This window comes from Oncorhynchus mykiss, chromosome 10, assembly GCF_057628025.1.
Source record: "Oncorhynchus mykiss isolate SJ-2025 chromosome 10, ASM5762802v1, whole genome shotgun sequence".
NCBI lineage: Eukaryota > Metazoa > Chordata > Actinopteri > Salmoniformes > Salmonidae > Oncorhynchus > Oncorhynchus mykiss.
Genome location: NC_143031.1, coordinates 32,536,909 through 32,554,655, shown reverse-complemented (window position 1 = coordinate 32,554,655; position 17,747 = coordinate 32,536,909). Strand labels below are relative to the sequence as shown.

General features: G+C 39.9%; 2 protein-coding genes across 4 annotated transcripts in view; both read left to right on the top strand.

Moving 5' to 3' along the window:
- Nucleotides 1–1,110: 1,110 nt before the first annotated feature.
- LOC110533653 (protein BTG3) lies at nucleotides 1,111–3,792 on the top strand. 3 transcript variants are annotated; one of them, XM_021618079.3, is made up of 5 exons: nucleotides 1,111–1,219; nucleotides 1,894–2,100; nucleotides 2,271–2,408; nucleotides 2,636–2,825; nucleotides 2,928–3,792. In XM_021618079.3, exons 2-5 carry the CDS (start codon nucleotides 1,928–1,930, stop codon nucleotides 3,141–3,143), a joined length of 717 nt encoding a protein of 238 aa, XP_021473754.2. In that variant the 5' UTR covers nucleotides 1,111–1,219; nucleotides 1,894–1,927; the 3' UTR covers nucleotides 3,144–3,792. The 3 variants fall into 3 exon arrangements, with proteins under 3 accessions (XP_021473754.2, XP_021473756.2, XP_021473755.2); XM_021618081.3 differs by lacking the exon at nucleotides 1,111–1,219 and adding an exon at nucleotides 1,545–1,773; XM_021618080.3 differs by lacking the exon at nucleotides 1,111–1,219 and adding an exon at nucleotides 1,553–1,706.
- Nucleotides 3,793–4,523: 731 nt separating this feature from the next.
- Nucleotides 4,524–17,747, top strand: part of LOC110533652 (coxsackievirus and adenovirus receptor homolog) — a 107,094-nt gene continuing 93,870 nt past the window's right edge. The window contains exon 1 of the mRNA XM_036990073.2: nucleotides 4,524–4,749. Coding sequence (XP_036845968.2) covers nucleotides 4,698–4,749 — 52 coding nt within the window. The 5' untranslated portion in view covers nucleotides 4,524–4,697. The remainder of the gene's footprint in view (nucleotides 4,750–17,747) is intronic.

Here is a 17,747-nt window from a genome sequence, read left to right as displayed (position 1 = left end):
TTCGTTTTTTGACGAATTTGGCCTCTTATGATGTTTGTGCGGTATACTGTGTGTAATACAAGGCTGCAGGGAGGCTACTGCATCCATTCATTTGTCTGTTCAGTTGATGTGTATGGATTTGTCCTGCATTTATTTTAGTGTGCAGACATGCAGGGTGTGTTATACACATTCAAAGGTCTGTATATGTATCATTTTGTATAATATGCTTAGATTCTGTGCTTTCCATCTTGTAGAGTCACGGTGACTTCAGTTTTGAAAGGAGCTGATGGTTTACCTGCTTTGTTTTGTCCTTATTCAATAAAGGAACATAATGTTACACATTGTGTTTTTATATTCATATGGAATGTGTATTTGTTTATATGACAGAGTACTAGGGCCACACTGAAGAAAAAGGATAAAGTCATAAATTTATGAGGCTGGTTCTTTCTGCAGAAAAGCTACATATTGTTTTTACAGTTTTGATACTTATGACAATGTGATACTTAATATTCTGGCACATCAGCATGTCTTTGTTTATGAAACCATACTGAAGTACAATTTCACGAAATGCCCCACATCTGTCATTTTAACAACTGTCCTCCTTTAAAACAACTGGTTACAATATTATGACTTGTGTTTTTTTCCCCTCTGTGGCCCTAATATTCTAGCATTTTATATATAGCCTTATAGTCTATGGGAAACTGTAAATTATCTAATGATAGCAACATCATCTAAAAATCATTTTTTATCCAAAATCATTGAAATTAATGATCACAAACGTTTAAATAACAGTGGGTCTAGTTATATGTGATAACAATGTATAGTGAGCAGTGAAATAACTATTGGTTTCCATTTGTGGTGACTGCTGACTGACATTAGGGATGAGATTAAATAGATCCTGGAATTTAGCCTGGTCTGGAGCAGGCTAGCTCCACAGAATAAATCTCCATGGTAATTTATACCATAACATATCCTCCTGCCCCCTATCCATCTTTAGTGCAACCGGATTACGGATCAATTGAGCCAGGATCACCAAGATATCCTGGTTTAATCCCTTATCCTAGTTTTGTGCAACAGGCCCCTGAATTTATTTAGGCTTGCCATAACAAAGGGGTTGAATACTTATTGCCACACGGAAGTGTCGTCATCGTTTGTGGCGCTGGCAGAATACTAATGAGGTTCAAACATTCATGAGTCGAGCTGGCAACAGTTGTCCACATGTTGATGAGCAGCAAATACGGTATATGATTGCTTTTTTTGTTTTTGTAATTTTGTGAAATCGGACAGCTTTTGCAATGTAGTTTACAAAGTTTGCTTCTTTAACATTATTTATAACTTGCTCGTTTTTTTAGCTAGATAATATAGCTAGCTACAGTAAGGTTAGTCTAGTAGCTAAATTAGCTATCACAAATCAAGTTCTTCAATCATGCTGTTTGTGAACTTTTCTCTTAGCTAGCTTCACCTGAAAAGTTGCCCCCAAATGTCTGCAATTAATACATACATAATGCATGTCCAACTACATAATTTGTAAAGGTTTTGTTGTGCGCTAGCCAGCTATGACTCACGGGCAGTCACATGGCTAAACTGGATTTATGCGTCACAGCGCGCCTTTCTGGACGAACACCCGCCAGACTGTAATGCCCTTTGGCTTTAACAATAGTTAACCTGCTAAATTAGCTTAATGTTTACATGCAACGAGTTCTTGGCAGCCTGTTTTGTGTTGTAAGGTAGGCTTTGCTTGCTACATACTTCAAGGGCATTGAGATTCATTGATGGATGAAACCACTCATGGGGGTAACATGTTGCTTCCTATTATAGCTAGGCTAACTTGTGTATAGGCTAAAGTTGATTGTTTGTTGTCAAATGTGGTAGCTAGCTACTAATCTGACAAAATACACGCTCTTATATCTTTAGAATTTGGACCATCATTACAGCACATCAGTGAAACATGAAAAAAGAGATTGCAGCAGTGGTGTTGTTCCTGAAAAGACTGATCAAAAAGGTGGAAAAGTTGGACACCCAGAAAGTGGACATGTTTGTGGAGCAGTTGACTGTTGCCCTGCAGGAGAAGTTCAGGGGGCATTGGTACCCTGACAACCCCAGCAAAGGACAGGCCTTCAGGTAACTTTACTGATATGACCCCAGTCTGTTGCCTTGCTCTCACTATTTTGACATTCATACCAGTAGTTTTATGAACCTCCAGTCTAGGGCATCATGAGTAAGGTGTGTTTTTGATATGCAGTGATTTGTATGATTGGAGTTATCAATGTATTGTATACTCTACTTCGCAGGTGTATTCGGCTGAACAGGTTGCAGAAGGAGGATCCAGAGTTGCTGCGGGCCTGCCAGGAGAGTGGGGTTCAGTACAAGGACCTTGGCCTGCCCAGAGAACTCACTCTGTGGGTAGACCCTGGGGAGGTGTGCTGCAGGTCAGTCTGTCTTATTTAAAAGCATTGGATTTGTGTAACTATTGTCTGGAAGGCGTTAAATCATTTACAGGAGAGTGTGCAAGTTCACACTTTGGGAGATGGGTAGACAATTGGTATGCAGCCTCAGTTGTTACATTGTTTACCAGTCAAGTAACTAAATTGTTGATATACATTCAGTGATCGAGCATCACAAGTCTTGTTGGCTTCTTCCTTTCATTATCGCGCAGGTATGGAGAGAAGAACCATGCTTTCACGGTGGCCAGTTTCTTTGGTGATGAGACTGTGACTAAGAAGGTGACCAGTGCCGTGGAGAGGGTGACGTCTGACTACCACTCCGGTTCATCTTCAGAGGAGGATAGTGGCCTCAGGGAAACTCGTCCATCCACTACCTGCCCCCAAAATCACCACACATACCAGGTACAACCAGTAATGTAGTGTTTCCATACAGAATACCTCCTTGGTCAGCACTGACAATGGGTCAATTTAAATTATATTTACCACATGTTTTATTGTTCATAGGTGATCTACCCATCTGCTCCTCTGTGGTGTCAAGCGCCCAATCAAAAGAAGATGGGGCCTGGTAAAGGATATAACGTCCCTCCACGTCCTCCTCGCTATGGCTTCAGACCTCAAGGCAGACCCACCCAGCCCTTCAGACACAAAGGCTTGGTTCTGCCTGGCCAGAGAGGGGGGCTCGGATACTGGGGTGGCACTCCAGGCCTGGCTTACTGTTAGGGACCACTGTAGCAAGTGTTGATGTTAGTATTAGCCTGTTCCAGGTTCCCTGAGCTGTTGAGGGTAACCACTAGAGCAAGCAATAGTTCATGGGTGACAGGTAGCCTTGCGGTTAAGAGTGTTGGGTCAGTAACTGAAAGGTTGCGGGTTTGAATCTCCGAGCCGACTAGGTACATCTGTTGATGTGCCATTGAGCAAGGCACTTAACCCTTAGTGCTCCTGTAAGTCGCTTTGGAGAAGTGTCTGCTAAGTGACTGAAATGTTAGAGGGAAGGGGAAGGAAGTGGCAAACAAAGTCCACCAAGATGTTTGACCACATTTTTAATGTATTTTTGTAGTGAGATAGTCACTGGAATTTGTTATTTTTATGGTAAGAACATTAACTCTTTACACTTGAGAGAATTTGTATTCTTGTGAGTAAAATAATTAGTTGTAATGGATAAGGAATATAGGAATTTGATGTGTATTTTATAGCTATGAAGATATATTTACTGTATTTATTTTTGATGGGTTAATTGTATGTTACCTCCTACTGTACTGTCCATCAGTTATGTTCCAATGAGAAATTGTTTTATTTATTCAGTGTATTAGTATTATGAATTGCGCTTACCACTTAAATTCTGAGACATTAAACACATGTTCTAATCCTACCTCAATGCTGTTGCCTTCACACCATCAGAGGCCATATCTGGTAAATATTAAATAACTTAATATTTGAACAACCTGTAGGCCTACAGTACACACAATCAAAAGAAGCATGTAGGTATATGGATGACACCTGTTCAATTCAGTCTTTCTGATGCTGTTCAAAAGCATGTTTGCAATGTCACAGGCTACGTTTTAAAGCTTTTCCAAACATTCTTATAGCTTGTCTGGTTTACAGTATTACAAATGGTTGAACAGTAAAATGACAATTTAACTATTGGGAAGCTGTGTTCATTGTTGTATTGCTGGCTTCACGTGCTCGGGCGAAATATTGTAGGAAACTGGGAAGAGGTAAGTCCCACATGATTGTGTTCAAGCCGTTGGAAATCAAATTACTATTCAACCAATACGATTTTAGCTAGCTTGAAAAGCTTGCTGACATTGCTAATAAAGTTAGCTGGCTTATTAAACATTCACAATATGGTCAGACTAGCTACATTATCCATATTGATAAGGTTGTAATTGTCAAAAGCGGATTCATTTTGGGGTAAAAGGTCTGGTGAAACGTCGCAACTCGGCTAACATTTTCTCCGAGTAGTTTCCCTCCTGTAATTTAGACTTGGGTCATTCAAGTGACATTTCCCACTGGGAACTAGGAGTTTCCGGCAGCACTTGAACGCGGCATAATAGCCTAATACGGTAGGGGGCGTGAAAGTATCTTGGTACACTCGACTTTGTTACCCTCCGGAAATCACGTGTCTAGACTCCTGCTCTCCTATGCACCTGCTGAGGCGAAAAAGGATCGGAGAGTTTTGATGCTTCGGGAGAGTGGTTTGTCTGTCAGGAGCGCCGCAGAAGTTATTTTTTCAACCGAGTTTTAAAGGAAAAGTATTGGAATAGACAGAAAGGAATGGATTTCTCGATATCCCACCTCTGCTCTGTATTGATTATTCTCATTGCAGGTAAGTTTTGCTTCCACCGGGTACTTTTTTTTAATCCGCAATTTTCAAAAGAGCGATCGAAAATGGAGTGGTGAGTATGCAACGTTACACAGGTCGTCTCACTCGTTGCGCTGGCGAGCAACATGCTAAAAAGTAAACTTTTAGATGTTTGCGACTAAAATAACGATATGGTAGGCTGCTCTATGGAATTACATGTGACGTAACTTTACTTCAGATTATACTCACTTGGTTACTCCTGTTTTCACTGAAAGAATATTGAAAATAGCTTTTTAACATAGTTTTGCTAGCTAGCGTTAGTTGAGAATTCCAAATTGCATCACTGGTCAAAATGTGTGATCACCCCAAATTCCATGCAGGAATTGTGAAATTCCATACTAGAGCCTATTATTCTTCAATTGACAGGAAATTATTTTTACTTCAAGAATGTAATTTTTCGAACACATGGTTTATTTTATTTTATGGTTATTTCATGTGCCTGAGCTAGCTGTTACGTCGTGGGAGAAATTGGTTCATTCCGCAACGCATTTTTGAACGCAACCTATCAAGCGATGTTTTTGTTTTGCATTAGTTAGTGCATAACGTTAACACACAATAAATAGCCTGATCTGCCTTAGAACCTGTAAAGGGCTTCAAAGTGCTGCAGTTTCTGTCAGCCATCTGCCAATACCATGTAAACTTTATCCCCCTCCCGCGCCAAGGGTGTGCTTTTTACACCCAGAGAGAAATGAATTACATGTTAGCTGTTTATCGACCAGATTTATGTCCATGAAAGATGTTAATGTTACTGTGAGTGTGTCATTTCAGCCATTAGGCCTATATTTAGTGTAGCCCGTTTTAATATTTCCTTTAGCCCTATAGATATAGAACAGAGCCTAATTAGCTTTGATTCACAATCCCCCCCCCCCCCCCAAAAAAAAAAGTAATCTGCCGAGCAACAACACCATGTTCAAATGTCCTGCTCTAGTTAATAAATAGTAGTGAACAAAGATTGGGGCTGGAGATATGTAGATTTGGTATGGTAGACACTGTGGTACCATGCAGCTTGAACTCTCTGGGACCTGTTGAAATGGATATTGGCTCTCATGACATCTAGTTTGGATGGAAATTACCCTCGTTATCAGCAGGTCAGGCGATGCAGATGGGTTATCATTTATTACCTATAAAATAAAAATACATGTTTTTCATCTGGGATGCCCATTATACAGATTGTATTATTGCCGGTGGGTAGCTCAGTGCTGGAGGGTAATTTAGCACTCTTATTATTTGTGTCCTTGTTGCTGTCCTGGAATTTACACTGAAATCAGCCCTTTCCTCCTCCTCTCTCACCACAGAAATGAAACCATGGTACTGTAGGTCAGTTGGTTCTCAAACCTTTTGATCCACAACCCCCAAAAAGAAGTGGTTCAAAGCTTTTGACCTAGCGTACACAATCCCTGAACAAATGTAGCCTGCCATTGATGCATTTTTTTAAAGTAAGATACAGAAATTAACTGTTTTACTCCTGCATTTTGAGCTTAGTCATTCATGTTAGCAGTCAATATCATCTAGGGATATCATGTCACTTCTCTGGAGTCCACAGAAAGCAGGATCATACGGCCTACCTGTATGCAGCGGTTGGATGGAAAGCATGATCTGTCTAACCTTTTTCTTGCTCACAAATATCGTAATTACTTTGTCAGAATGTTAAATCTTCATCCCATATGTATGGAAGGCATTACGATGTTACAGCTATCTTTAGATATAGCCAGTAGGCCCATATACTGGGGTATATAATTGACCCACCCAAACTAGACCTATATGAAAATGATCAATGAAGTCGCCAGGTTCTTCTGGCAAAGATGCGTCCGTAGCAGATTGCTAAACTGTATTCTACATCTTCCATGGAGTATTGAATAAGAAACTTGAATAAGAAACTAAAAAAATATTGCTCTGACCGCGAAGAGCCACGGGCAGAGCAATGTCGTTCCTCTCCACTGGTTACAGATAAAAGCCCTGCAATAATGAAGTGCTTTGTTTACACAGGCAGGCACATCTCTTTCTGCTGTGTTAAAGGTTTGGTTAGGGGTGTTATACTAGCCCAACAATGTGGTTTTTGTTCATGCTGTACATTGTTGTACATTAGTGGAGAGGCTCATCACTATTATAATGGCTTCATGAGCTCATCATTTGGGGCACTGTCCCACTTCAGCAGAGTAGACAAGCATGGCATTTTTACCAGACTTATCATGGCATTCATCTGACATGGCACAATGATGCATAGGCAGCCTCTTCACAATTGGGATTCAATGCAACTTGGGCATTTCTTTAAATGAAGTATGCCTAGTCTAGCCTATAAATTAGGTTTAATGAAGATTATATTATTGTATAAGGCCTAGGCCTACATAAGTGCTTCACAAATAATTTGCAAGAATATAAAGTAAAGGGTGTCGAGGGTTATAGTTGGATTTCTGAGATGTAACCGTTTTCATATAGGCTAGCTTTGCCAACTGAAACAAATGAGCTTTTACAGGGAGCTCAACGTCAAAGGTGATTCTCCTCTTTCCGAGGCTTGTGTCAAGGCTGTCTAGGCTGTGTCTAAGGCGCTTTCTGTCCTGGCGGTCCTGGCTACAATAAGCAGATGCCAGTAAACATCCTCCAGCCAGTCAGCACTTGACTGTGTTGGTTTAAGTTGTGGGGCCTGGCCAGTTATTTTCACAGAAACCTGATGAGGTATCCTGTAGAGCTGGCTGTGGACTGGTCAGTGCTGAGTGAAGCTGGGGACCTAGGTTAAGGTAAACGCAGAGAGACTAAGGGTGCAGCAGACCTTGGATGTTGTTACCTGATAAGCATGCTGCACTCCACTGTGCCAGCTGTAAGCTTGTTGCTAGGATACCTTGTGGAAACAAGCAAGTAGATCCTGGGAGTGTGATTGGGTTTGGGTCTCATTCAAATGAAGCCTTTCTCTATTGTATGGGTGGGTCTGAAAGAACTCCTTTGAGTCAATCTCATAAACTAAATTCTTTCACAAATGTTTTTATTTGTTCACTTAAGCAATAATACATTAGAGGCCATGTGAAATCTTTATCATGACTGTGACGTGGTATAATAAAAATGTCATAACACATGGACTCAAGTGTATTATTGCTTTTTATACTGCGAGTTACCAGCATTAAAAAGCTAAATTATTCCCAAACAATACATTTTTCAACAAACCGCGATGCTACATTCACTAACACTGGTTGTCAAGTGCAATTTTAGGTGTTCTCTGGTCATTAGTTCTATTCATTTTGACTGTCAGGTAAAGCAAAACTACCCGAGTACTGGTTGATAGTTCCATAACTTTGCAGGTTGCTGTGGCAAAAAAAAAAAGCCCCCCCCCCCCCCCCCCCCCCTGCTAGCTAGCCTACTACTCAGCTCACACAATCACTTCAGATTGAAGCTGGAAAGATGGCAAACTAGCTGCATTTCTTTGCATATATCCTTAACAATTATGCTGATTTTATCATTTCGACTGACTGAGAAAAGCTTTACGTCTGTCTCTTCCCAACTCCCAACATGTTCTTTATTATGGTACACAGTGGAGATCACATTTCAATATTGCAACATTGTTTGTAAATGTCAGATGTCTATATGCTTTTTACAGTGGTGCTCATGTTTGTATGTTTCATGGCTTGGCAGATGAGGCAGTTGATCTGTAAAAGTAGTGCGTTGCTAGGTAACGATGTAAACTATGGCACTTTTTATGAACCTGGCCATGTGTATGTTGTCGTATATAATGGGCGCGATAGACTCTAACAATGGGAATTCCTAACCACCCGTTGTATAATTAAGCAATATGGCCCGGAGGAGTTGTGGTATATAGCCTTTAGTCGTGGTATATTGGTCATATACCACAGAACCCAGAGGTGTCTGATTGCTATTATAAACGGATTATAAACGGGTTACCAACGTAATTAGAACAGTAAAAATCTTTTAGTCATACCCACAGCTTTCAGCCAATCAGCATTCAGGGCTCGCACCACCTGGTTTATAAATGGTCTTCGGCTATTGTTAGCTGATCACGGCCAGGGTGAGGTTCTTTTGTCCTTTCTTAAACGCACCCTTTTGACTCAAACAAGAATATCATATTGTAGTATCTCAAAGTAGAGTGGAGTTTCAGGCAGCCAGTCAGCCTAGTTTTCAGTTACCCTGTTTGAAATAAATCAATATTTATTATGCTCAGGTGATAATCCATATTGCACTAGAACATATCAGTTTATTTCTATATTTCACTGTTTGGAAAGTCTGCCCTTTATCTAGAAACGGACACAAAGCAAGAGCGATAAGAGAAGGCATCATGAACTGTTCAACCTGAGCTATTGTCATTCATGGGCCCAATGTAGACGGGCAGTGTTGGCTTGAGGTCATCATTTCAAATTCAGTTCTCGTGACATGGCTGCAACAGTTGCATCCCTCCTCTCATTCTGGCAGCAGCGAGCTTCACCTCCAACCCAACATCCGCCCGCTCGGCCCCAGTCACTCACTTACTCACTCTGCCCGAGGCCCCGTTTCGTCCTTGGAATATAAAGCAAGAACATGTAGAATTGGATTACACTCCGGGGACGATGCTGCTGTGTCCTTCACAATCTCATGATGAGGACGACAGCCCATGAATATTCAGAGACCCAGGCGGACCTTAAATATTTTAACATGCTGGAGTCGTACAGGCCCTGCGTTGAGTGAAGCCTTGTTCCCTCGTCTGCCCGGGAGTGCGAAACGACGCTGATCCCTAACCCGAAACACACTCGCTAACCCCCTCCCTTTTTAAAAATGTCATCCTTTCATTTTCGGTTTGGAGAGCGAGTGGACCATTAAGTCGTCCCGATTGCATTCCATTACGGCCAGTGATCATGATTAATAGTAGCTCTTGTTTTCAAGCCTCATTTACAAGCTGGCGGGGATGCCACTGTATTCAGAGTTAATTCCTTATTCACAAGTTTTTATTTGACTAGGCAAGTCAGTTAAGAACAGTTTCTTATTTACAATGACGGCCTACCCCGGCCAAACCTTAAACCGGACGATGCTGGGATAATTTTGCGCTGCCCTATGGGACTCCCAATCACGGCTGGTTGTGATACAGCTTGGAATCGAACCAGGATCTGTAGTGCCGCCTCTGATCACTTAACACTGAGATGCAGTGCCAAAGCACTAGCCTACACAGGGAGGAGCTATTAGTAACCCTTCAATGCTGAAAGGGGGCCTGAGTTAAAAAAGTTTCTGAATCCCTGGGCTAGCCCATCAATGTTTTAATGAGGGAATAAAGTGAATTGTGACTGGTAAAGATATGTAAGGTAGGATTGGTGCAGGGTTGTGTTCATTAGGAACCTGGGCTTGTCCAATACGAAATGTAATTTTTAATTTTACTCGTTGCACAACGTATGTTGCTTGCTTAATGATTACAATGCAGATGTGCCATAAAATATTGGTGGATGTGCACTATTGAATGGAATTTTCCCTGTGTTTGTGTGGTGTGTTTTAACCTTTCAATAACAAAAAAAAAGGTTACGGTGTTGCTGATTCTCCCCTCACATCAGTCATCAGGCCGAAGGTCTGTTAAGATGATGAACACCCCACCACGTCCATCACTGGGTCACTTGATGATCACATACGCACAGCCCTGCAACGCCCTCCATCCCGAAATAAGGAATAATGGTCCCTGATGGATAAATGGCTAACTGTGACGGAAATATAATTTTTCAAATTCACCTGTTTGATCGCTCAACTGCCCTGCTCCTGTAGAAGAATGACTAGGCGAAAGGACCCAAGGAGCGTTTATCATGCATGGTATGAGGGATTTCTTTGCCAAATTTGGGCCATCTTTTGTTATCCACTTCTCTTATTAAATAAAATAAAAAATGAGAAAATGAACTTTAATTTGGAGCATGGATTTACAGTCAATGGCAGAAGCTTAAGGTCAAGTGTGCCAGAGGTCGCGTTAGAGTTAAGAAATCTGCATTTTCAAAACGCGGGCAATCCAAAAATTTGCATTGTAAACCATTCCACCTGCGTTTGATATTGAAAGTCAAGGTCCGCAGCTAGTTTTTCTTCACAGAAAATACATTAGTGCAAAACATTCGGTAGGAAATAGCTTCATTTTCATCCGAAGTGCAACACTATTTGGCAAGCAGCCACACAAGGAAATGTGCTTACAATGAAAAAGCAAGGTCTTTTTTTGCAAAAAAAAGGGGGGTTTGGATCACATTACTGGCTGTAAGTGAACGAGTGATGCACGTTTGGAGCAATACTGGCTGTATCTAAGGCTCAGCCAATCGTTCACATAACAGAATGCAGCAGGCGACTGAAGAGGGAGGAGACAACCAATTTGCTATTAGCAGCATTAGCGCATGCTCTGGAAAGACAGCAGAGAGTAGAAAGGCTGTTTGCCAGTTACAGCAGCGCATCCCCTGAACGATAACAGAGGTCGGTGAGAAGCCTGACCACGGAGACGGGGGTGAGAAGGTGACGAAAGTGTACTTCATGAGCTGTAACCGAAAAACAACTGACATTTGGAAAGTTTGAGGCGAGGGAGAAAGTGTGGTGGAACAAGTAACGTTATTGTTAGTGTTAAGTATCTTGCTAGCTGGATCGAATTCGCCGTTAGCTAGCCAGAGAAATGTTGAGCAACATTAGCAAACTTAACTGATCAAACAATTGAGTTTATGGTGTGAAAATTAGCTGGCTAATGAAGGCAGACGGCTAACTTTAGCTAGCTAATGGTACAACATCAGATGAGCTAACGTTAGCAATCTAACCAATTAGCTATAGTATTAATTTGTATAACGTTACGACTCCTTGCTGTTCCGCAAATTATAATGCTTTAGTTGCTGCTTACTGGACCCTGGCAATCGGTGTGAAATGTTGACTAGTTAACTAATGTTTTCCCTCTACAATATGTGGTTCATTTTCAGAATGAAATAATTAGGTGAAAATGAGGTGTTGCTTGTGAAACAAGTGGATTCAGGGATCAAATGTAGCTGGAGCTGGGCCTGGCTTAAACTGAAGGGCACAGAGTTGAAAGCAACACCACACACTTCCCATCTTTGTCACTTTTTCAATAGAGTGGATGAATGTTATTTTTGCACACATGTAGCCTTGTGCACATGATCAATGTCTACTATAGTGGCCACTATAATGGAGCAAAAATAGAATGCCTGTTTCATTCTATTTCTACTTTAAGATGTTTTTTTCCCCAAGTGCAGTGTGTGTGTGTGTGTGTGGTCACAAGTGTTCTATTATAAAGGCTGTCATGGCTAACTGCAATATTTGTGTATTGTTTTTTCTAAATGCGTGAGTCATTTGCAGTTTAGTCTAGGCAATAAATAATTGGATTACTTTTTTTTTTTTTACATCTTTTAGCTGTGAGTTAGGTTCACATTAACCACTTTGTATTTTACACACAGACTGATCATGTAGATCATATTATTTTGTTTAATTAGTTAAAACCTACATTTCCTCCTAGCAGGGATTTTTTTCTTCATGTTTCTGTGCAAAAAAAGTGTCACCTTTTTGGGTCCTCACCAGTTTGCATCCCTGTACATGACCTAATGTTATGCTTGAAATTGATCTTACATTTTACTAGAGAAAATTAGGCTACACCAAGACAATCACTGGAGGAAATTAACTACACATTAGTCTGATGCCGAGCAGAAATGACAAAAAAATAGCATTTTAAATCTGCGTTTACAAAACACATATTATATATATTTTCTGCGTTAACGCTACTCCTGGTGTGCAGGTCTCTAAAAACCTTAAGTCTGCCTCTTTGTTTTCTTTCTCACAAATGAGTCCTAAGCAATGGATCTGAAACTTAAAGATGCACCATGCAGAAATCGCTCCCGGATTATCTGTTTGCTAAAATTCGAATAGTTCGCATAATTTAAATGTGTAACACAACAAGCAACTATACTGTAGTGAATTGTTGTACCATCTACACCGCTGTGAAATATGTTTTCCATAACCAAAAATATTTTGTTTACAGTTGTTTGAAGTTGGTGTACAAAAGTAAAAGATGCAAGAATGAAATTTAAGAATGAGAAGTAGTGATGCACCGTTATGACATTTTTGGCCGATACCAATATCCTATATTTTCCTTGCCAACAACTGACAACGATAAACCGATATTTACAATTTTAGCGGCCTTTTAAGTGTTCTAGTATAGTTAACACACACACATGGACGCAGGCGTCTAAGGCACTGCATCTCAGTGCAAGAGGTGTCACTACAGTCCTGGTTTGAATCCAGGCCCTATCACATCCGGCTGTGATTGGGAGTATCATAGGGCGGCGCACAATTGGCCCAGTGTCGTCTGGCCATCATTATAAATAAGAATTTGTTCTTAACTGACTTGCCCAGTTAAATAAAGTTTACGCACACCACACTGACCAAAAAGTTATTTTGTTGGCATTTATGTATGTCCCCCTTACCAGTAAAATATAATCTAAAGCTATTTCTTACACTTACTTGCTGTTCTGTTTCGTTGTTCATTTGTTCAGTCGTTTCATTCTCATCCAGGATTTCTATGGAACGCCGTTTTGGTCTTTGCGTGTCAAAGATGCATGTCAAATAACACATCTGTTTCAGTTACTATAGTTAGCTAGGTGTCATCTAAAATAACCCTAATTTATAAAACGGTTCTTATTTGACTAATGGTGGGGTGACCCATCTATGTGAAGCTAGCACAATAAGGATTAACCACAATAGTGGACTGCACAATTCTGTTTGTATTCATTTGCATCACTGTCAATTACAGACTTTTATCTTGAAGGCCAACGGCAAATTCCACTATTGTGCCTATCTTCACAACACAACGCGCTTCAGTCGAGCCTCACTAGCCAGATGAAACTAGCTGGCTGCACATTAGCTTTGTGCAACAGGGTTAACTTCTCTAGGGTAGGGGGCAGCATTTGGAATTTTGGATGAAAAGCGTACCCAAATTAAACTGCCTTCTACTTAGTCCCAGAAGATAGGATATGCATATAATTGGTAGATTTCGATAGAAAACACTCTAAAGTTAACAAAACTGTTAAAATAGTATTTGTGAGTATAATAGAACTGATTTGGCAGGCGAAAACCTGTGAATAATCCATTCAGGAAGTAGGATTTTTGATGTTGTAGTTTTCTATTCAATGCCATTATAGTATACATTGACTTAGGACTCAAATTGCAGTTCCTATGCCTTCCACTAGATGTCAAAAATGTTTAGAAATTGTTTTAGGCTTGTTTTCTGAAAAATGAGGGAGTAAGAGTAGTCGGAATGAGTGGACCCTGCCGTGTCAGAGCTTTTTCATGCTCGCGACCGAGAGAGTGCCTTTCTTGTTTACCTTTTTATATTGATGACGTTATTGTCCAGTTGAAATATTATCGATTATTTAGGCTAAAAACAACCTGAGTATTGAATATAAACATCGTTTGACATGTTTCTATGAACTTTATGGATACATTTTTTTTGTCTGCCTGTTGTGACTTCGTTTGAGCCTGTGGAGTACTGAAGAAAACGCACAAACAAAACTGAGGTTTTTGTATATAAAAAGAGACTTTATCGAACAAAAGGAACATTTATTGAATAAATGAATGTCTTCTGAGTGCAACCATATGAATATCATCGAAGGTAAGTGATTCATTTTATCTCTATTTCTGACTTGTGTAACTCATCTAACTCTTCTACAGTTTCTAAAACTGTTTGAATGATATATGGGAGTATAACAGAACTCAAATGTCAGGCAAAAACCTGAGAAAAAAATCCAACCAGGAAGTGGGAAATCTGAGGTTTGTAGTTTGTCAACTCTTTGCCTATCAAATATACAGTGTCTTTGGGGTGAAATTGCACTTCCTAAGGCTTCCACTAGATGTCAAGTCTTTTAAACCTTGTTTGATGCTTCTACTGTGAAGGAGGGGGGAATGGGTGCTGAATGAGTAGTGGTCTGGCAGAGTGCCACGAGCTTGTCACGTGCGTTCACGTGAGAGTTAGCTTGCGTTACATTGCATTTCTGAAGACAAAGGAGTTCTCCAGTTGGAACATTATTGAAGATTCATGATAAAAACATCCTAGAGATTGATTCTATACTTTGTTTGACATGTTTCTACGAACTGTAATACGACTTTATTTCTGAACTTTCGCCTGGACGCAGGAGTTGTGAGTTTGGAGTTTGTGAGTTTGGATTTGTGAACTGAACGCGCTAACAAAAGGAGGTGTTTGGACATAAATGATGGACTTTATCGAACAAATCAAACATTTATTGTGGAACTGGGATTCCTGGGAGTGCATTCTGATGAAGATCATCAAAGGTAAATTAATATTTATAACTCTATTTCTAACTTCTGTTTACTCCAACATGACGGATATCTGTATGGCTTGATTTGTTGTCTGAGTGCCGTACTCAGATTATTGCATGGTTTGCTTTTTTCGTAAATTGTTTTTGAAATCTGACACAGCGGTTGTGTTAACTTTTTATGGCTGCAGGGGCAGTATTGAGTAGCTTGGATGAAAAGGTGCCAGTAAACGGCCAGCTCCTCAGTCTCAGTTGCTATTATTAGTATTGGATAGAAAACACTCTAAACTTTCCAAAACTGTCAAAATATTGTCTGTGAGTATAACAGAACTGATATTGCAGGCAAAACCCTGAGATAAATCAAAACAGGAAGTGGCTTCTATTTTGAAAACTCCATGTTCCATAGCCTCCCTTTGCTGGATTTAAAGGGATATGAACCAGATTCCTTTTCCTATCACTTCCTCAAGGTGTCAACAATCTTCAGACATAGTTTCAGGCTTTTATTTTGAAAAATGAGCCAGAACGATAACATTGTGTCAAGTGGTCACATGAGTTTTGCTCGCGCAACAGAATTTGGACAGCCATTGTTTTCCCCTCTCCTACTGTGAAAGACATTTGCGGTTGATATATTATCGATTATATATTTTAAAAACAACCTGAGGATTGATTATAAAAAACGTTTGACATGTTTCTGTGGACATTATGGAAACTATTTGGAATTTTCGTCTGCGTTGTCGTGACCGCTCTTTCCTGTGGATTTCTGAACATACCTCCGTTTGTTTGTCGCGTTATTTTGGATCTAAAAATAATCTTTATGGAACTAAAGGAACATTTGTTGTGTAACTGGGAGTCTCGTGAGTGAAAACATCCGAAGATCATCAAAGGTAAACTATTAATTTGATTGCTTTTCTGATTTTCGTGACCGAGCTACCTGATGCTAAGTGTACTTAATGTTTTATCGTGCGATCGGTAAACTTACACAAACGCTTGGATTGCTTTTGCTGTAAAGCATAATTTCAAAATGACACGACAAGTGGATTAACAAAAGGCTAAGCTGTGTTTTCCTATATTGCACTGGTGATTTCATGAATATAAATATTTATAGTAATATTTATTGTATGTAGCGCTATGCTATTCAGCGGTTGTTGATGACACTTATCCCAATATCGGGATTGCAGCCATAACAAGTTAAGGAGAAGTATATCTCTAATGCTGTGCATAACACTTGTATCTTATATTAAAGTTTATGATGACTATTTCTGTAAATTGATGTGGCTGTCTGCAAAATCACCAGATATTTTGGAAGCAAAACATTACTGAACATAACGCACCAATGTAAACTGAGATTTTTGGATATAAATCTGCACTTTATCGAACAAAACACTCATAGGACTTCATGTTACACAATACATGTATGTCATCTGATGAAGATCATCAAAGGTTAGTGATTAATTTATCTCTTTCTGCTTTTTGTGACTCCTCTTTTTGGCTGGACAAATGGCTGTTTTTCTGTGACTAGGTGCTGACCTAACATAATCGTTTGGTTTGCTTTTTGCTGTAAAGACTTTTTGAAATCGGACACTGTGGTGGGATTAACAACAAGTTTATCTTTAAAATGGTGTAAAATACTTAAATATTTGAGCAATTTTAATTGTGATATTTCTGTATTGAATTTGGCGCCCTGCACTTTCACCGGCTGTTGTCATATCGATCCCGTTAGCGGGATCTAAGCCATAAGAAGTTAAGTAGCTGGCTAGCTATTTATTTTCATGAACTGAAGTTCAATTTCAATAGGCGAACAACAAGTGGCAACCTAGCTAATATTTACTCACAAGGATTCCTAAATCATTGCTAAGAATAAGGCAAATGACTACAGTTTCTACTGGTTATTGTTTTCAGGCTGGTTGTATTGGCACTAGCTAGGTACCAAGCTAAAGCTACCCCAGAAGTTGCTGTTGAACAAATTATGATTTATTACCAACACTGTATTGTAAACACATCGTTCGTGGCCGGTGTTTGCATGTTTGTACAGCTTGACAGTGCTACTGTATTTGACATGCAAAGACCCAAACGTTCCATAGGATGTACAGTTGAAGTCGGAAGTTTGCATACACCTTAGCCAAATACTTTTAAATTCAGTTTTACACAATTACTGACATTTAATCCTAGTAAAAATGTCCTGTCTTGGTCAGTTAGGATCACCACTTTACTTTAAGAATGTGAAATGTCAGAATAATATTAGAGAGAATGATTTATTTCAGCTTTTATTTATTTCATCACATTCCCAGTGGGTCAGAAGTTTACATACACTCAATTAGTATTTGGTAGCATTGCCTTTAAATTGTTTAACGTGGGTCAAACATTTCAGGTAGCTTTCCACAAGCTTCCCACAATAAGTTGGGTGGATTTTGGCCCATTCCTCCTGACAAAGCTGGTGTAACTGAGTCAGGTTTGTAGACCTCCTTGCTCGCACATGCTTTTTCAGATCTGCCCACAAGTTTCCTATGGGATTGAGGTTAGTGCTTTGTGATGGCCACTCCAATACCTTGACTTTGTTGTCCTTAAGCCATTTTGCCACAACTTTGGAAGTGTGCTTGGTGTCATTGTCCATTTGGAAGACCCATTTGCAACCAAGCTTTAACTTCCTGACTGATGTCTTGAGATGTTGCATCAATATATCCACAAAATGTTCCGTCCTCATGATGCTCTCTC

Bases quoted from the DNA above. Each gene is read 5' to 3' on its own strand.
- LOC110533653 (XM_021618079.3), top strand. From the start codon at position 1,928: ATGAAAAAAGAGATTGCAGCAGTGGTGTTGTTCCTGAAAAGACTGATC. The intron at 2,409-2,635 runs GTCAGTCTGTCT...ATTATCGCGCAG, and splicing joins CCTGGGGAGGTGTGCTGCAG to GTATGGAGAGAAGAACCATG. The intron at 2,826-2,927 runs GTACAACCAGTA...TATTGTTCATAG, and splicing joins AAAATCACCACACATACCAG to GTGATCTACCCATCTGCTCC.